We start from the raw sequence: 4144 nt of genomic DNA on the forward strand, positions 1-4144 counted from the left end.
AAATATTGTGAGGATGGTGTAGAACTGAGAAATATTTTGTTATGTTGTATATATGGTGACTATGAGCAGGAATTGACTCAATGGTACCTAATAACAACATGTGCAAAATATTGAATGATTCAGAAAGCATCTAAAAAAGACAGAAAGAATACACAGTCATTGTACCAAATTCATTTCTTTTTTTTTTTAAGAATTTTTTTTATTATAGTTTGCATCAGCTAGCCGGGTTCATTTCAGCTCCTTCACTGCCAGACCTGGGGGCAGAGACTGCTTCAGCTTCTCGGCCTTCTCCTTGTCGGTGATGACCAGGGTGTAGAGGTACCTGCTGCACCGCACCTTGAACTTCACGTTATCCTTGTTCTTCTTGATCTTCACAGACTTGGCGTCCTTTCGCCGCGCCGTGAGCAGGAAGTCCTTGATCTCTTCAATTTTGCGAGGCATGGCGACGAGGCGCGGACCGGCACGGGCCGGGACACTCACAGCAAGATGCAAGAAGTGAAGAGGGCGGAAGAGCTCAACCATTTCAAGAGGTAACACAAAATCAAGAAACCAATGGTACTGAAGGAAGAAGTCCAAACTCCACTGAAAGTATTAGCCAAAAACAAGCTCCAGAAATTGATGAATTTTAGTTATAGAGGATATTATTTTTCCTTTGTCCTCAGCCTTCTCCTCTTCACTTGAAAAATACTTGGGAAAAAGTCTAATACAGCATCTAGCTAATGCCTATACCTAGAAAAGCTGATTTTCAGTAAATCATTTTATACTTGCTTGCATACTTTTCTTCATTTTCCTTCAAAAATTTTTTGTTGGACACCTGCTCCCAAATAAAATCACTGCCATTGATTCAATTCTGACTCATGGTGACCTCAAAGGACAGAGCAAAACTGCCCCTGTGGGTTTCCAAGACTGTGTATTTTCACAGGAGCAGAAAAGCTCAACTTTCCAGCATGGATTACTTGGTAGATTTGAACTTCTGACGAAACAGTTTGCAACCCAATAGGTAACCACTATGTCACCAGGGCACCTTCATATCATTAGTCAGTCTAAGTTCTTGGCTTGTTGCAAACACTGTGATAAAATATGTAAGGCTTTAAAGGGACTTTCAAATGGGGTGTCTTTTTCTTATATTTTCTTTTCATTCCATTTAGTTTTCATTTCTACAGAACAGTTAATTAAGTGTAATATAATTATTTGTATTATGCTAGAGCTTATTTCTTGCTTCTATTTTGCTAAAGAATATGATGGTTATTTCTCATAATATGGTTAGGAATTTTGATGTGTGTTTGATATTTAAAGTTTTTCCTAGTGATCTCTTCTATTATGAAATTTCAAGCTCCTCAGAATTTTAATGAAGCCCTTGTGTTGTAGTCTTTTCTCATTGGACTTTTACCTGCAAGGTCAGCAGTTTGAAACCACAAGCTGCTCTTCAGGAGAAATATGTCTTTCTACTCCCAGAAAGAGTTATGGTTTCAGAAACCTACAGGGGCAATTCTACTATGTTTACCAGGTTGTTGTGAGTCGTCATTGACTCAATGACAGTGATTTTCCCCCCCCCCAAGAATTTTAAGAACTTCTGTTTCTCTGTGTTATGAATTTTACGACTAGGTTCACAGAAGACTAGAAAAAACAGGCAATTTTATTTTGTGTCATTATATTCGTATTCACTTCTTTAAAATGTCAAGTTAAGTTATTATATATGAAATGTGAAAGCCCATATGAATTGACCCAAGTCTTACTCTTATTAGAACAACGTGAGAAGTTAGGTTCACGGCTCTATGAAATTTAATTTATTGCTTAACTAGTAGGATCTCTTTAATTTTTATAGTCAATTTTCTTTTATTTACCAGGAAGTAAGAGAATGTATTTAGAATACCTAATTGTTCTAATTTGCCTGGAGCTTAGGAAGGTGCAGGACGTGGAATATTCAGCACTAAACCCAAGGAAGTTCCAGGATATGGTGTATACTGCCTATGGGTACTAGACTAGACATAGAAGAAGTAAATAAAGGGATTAGGTACATGTTGTAGAATGCTTAAACTGTTTTCTGTTAAACCCACGCACACACGCACGCACACACACACACACACAACTAATGTTTACTTTAGTTGAATCATCTTTAAAATGAAACTAACAAGCGATGTGTTCACAGGAGTGTTGAATTGCTTAATTAATGTTTGTAAATTGCTCTGAGGTCCTTTGATGAAAGCACTAAATGACTATAAAAGTTCATAACAATATTATCCCACTTTATTCAGCAAGATTCAAAGCTCCTTAGTGATTAAACATGGAGGGGTAGCCTTGTCATTATTTAGATATTGTAATCCCCGTGGAGACTCGAGAGCAATATTTACATCATTTGAAACTAGTTCACGACAAATTGCTCTTTCAAAAACAATCAAAGAGACGGTAAGTCATACAAGGCCTTTGAACTTGATGACAAACATACAGGCGAAAAGGAAGTAGTTGCATCTGTTTGAAATAAAGGTAACCACCTGGCTTTTGCAAAGTTAGATAAGAAAGGATCTTTTTGAAAGTAGGATTTATTCTGTTTGTATTCTAGGTGAACACATATTTTTTGTGAGCTGTAATTAGTTACTGAAAAGGTAGTGAACCCCATTGACAGATACTGCTGTTTTTCCCAGCGCAAAATTGTGAATATTTGAAACAAAATTGCATGATACTGCCTGAATAGAGTATTTTACCCCTTTATTTTTAAATAATGTATGTATTTCCTAAGAAGGGCATCCTCTTAACCACAGAACAATTACCCAAATCACAAAATTAGCACTAACATCTAATTTAAGAGCTTAATCATATTTTGCCAGCTACTTCAATAATACCCTAAACACAAAACCAAACACAGAGTTGCCACTGATTTGATTTTGACACATGGTTGACCCCATGTGTGTCAAGGTAGGAAGAACTCTCTCCAGAGGGTCTTCAAGGGTTGATGTGTGGGAAATAGATGATATGTTTTCTCAGTAAATAATCATAAAAGAAATTGGATCAAGGATCCAATTGAGAACTACATGCTGTTGCCTCTCTTTAGTCTTTTAGAATCTATTAGTTTCTCAGCCTTTGTTTTTCATGATGCTCACATTCTGAAGAATGCAAGCCAGTCATTTTGTGGATCTTCACTTTGTGTTTGTCTGCTGGTCCTTTCGTTCTCTTGTTTTCAGCGAGTTTGCTTTATTGATGTGAACAGCTCATGCCTTAACCGTGTGTGTACTAGTGCAGCTGTTGGAACATAGCTGGCGTTTTCTTGGGCCTCAGAACAAGGGGGTTGTACTTCTTTCCCTTGTTGAACTTCCGAAGGTTCTCCCGATTATCGTTGATGACAGTGAGAACTCATGCAATGGATATGCGGACAAATCAGATGTTGGGGAGTGTGGACATCACATTGCCTGTCATTTTGGTGACATGCAGCTGCAACAACTCTACCTTTTAGATGATTCAGCTCATCTTGCTGTGAAAGTCCAGAGCCTTGACCTTGGCTATGACCGAGCTTTACAATCTTGACACCGCCTGATCCCAGGCTGAGGAAAGAGGTGTCTGGTGTCTCTATTGGCAGCTCTAGATCAAGCATGATTGTACAACTGCTGCCACAATCAATTTCAAAACATCTCTTTCTCCTTGAACTCTTTGATATTAGCTCTCCTTTATCATCCTCCCTCCCCAAGGGACCCTTATTATATATAATTTTTAAATTTTTGCCATATCTTATACCATCCAACGTATCTCATACAGTTCTGTTATTCACTCCCCTTGAGTGGTTATACAGTTATCAATGCTATCAGTTCCCCATTCTCCTCCTCGTCCCCTTTCCCCATACTCTCAGGTAATCATTACTTCCATTACTGTTTCTGAGAAGTTATCTATCTTGAATTTCATATATCAAATGATCTTAATTATGCAAATGAACAAACACAGGTCTAACAAGATTAATGAGGTAAAACTGAGACCATAATAGTAAGGGGAGGAAATATTAAAGAACTAGAGTATAGTTATGTGTTTCATCAGTGCTATACTGCATCCTGGGTATATCATCCCTTCTGTGTGGCCCTTCTGTGAGGAACTGTGCAATTGTCTTAAAGGTGGGTTAGGAGTCTCCACTTTGTCTATGCTCCTTCACGTGAATTTGATT

The 4144-nt window shown here is 37.9% G+C and overlaps 1 protein-coding gene across 1 annotated transcript; it reads right to left on the reverse strand.

Annotated features, from left to right (window-relative positions):
* Positions 1 to 200: 200 nt before the first annotated feature.
* Positions 201 to 458, reverse strand: LOC142451128 (large ribosomal subunit protein eL38). The gene has a single exon (XM_075553046.1). The coding sequence runs from the start codon at positions 439 to 441 to the stop codon at positions 229 to 231; it is 213 nt and encodes a 70-aa protein (XP_075409161.1). The 5' UTR covers positions 442 to 458; the 3' UTR covers positions 201 to 228.
* Between the last annotated feature and the right edge of the window lie 3686 nt (positions 459 to 4144).

This window comes from Tenrec ecaudatus, chromosome 6 (genome assembly GCF_050624435.1).
Source record: "Tenrec ecaudatus isolate mTenEca1 chromosome 6, mTenEca1.hap1, whole genome shotgun sequence".
Taxonomy (NCBI): Eukaryota; Metazoa; Chordata; class Mammalia; order Afrosoricida; family Tenrecidae; genus Tenrec; species Tenrec ecaudatus.

What these genes read in the sequence shown, in the direction of transcription:
- LOC142451128 (XM_075553046.1), bottom strand. Translation starts at nt 441, where the DNA reads ATGCCTCGCAAAATTGAAGAGATCAAGGACTTCCTGCTCACGGCGCGG.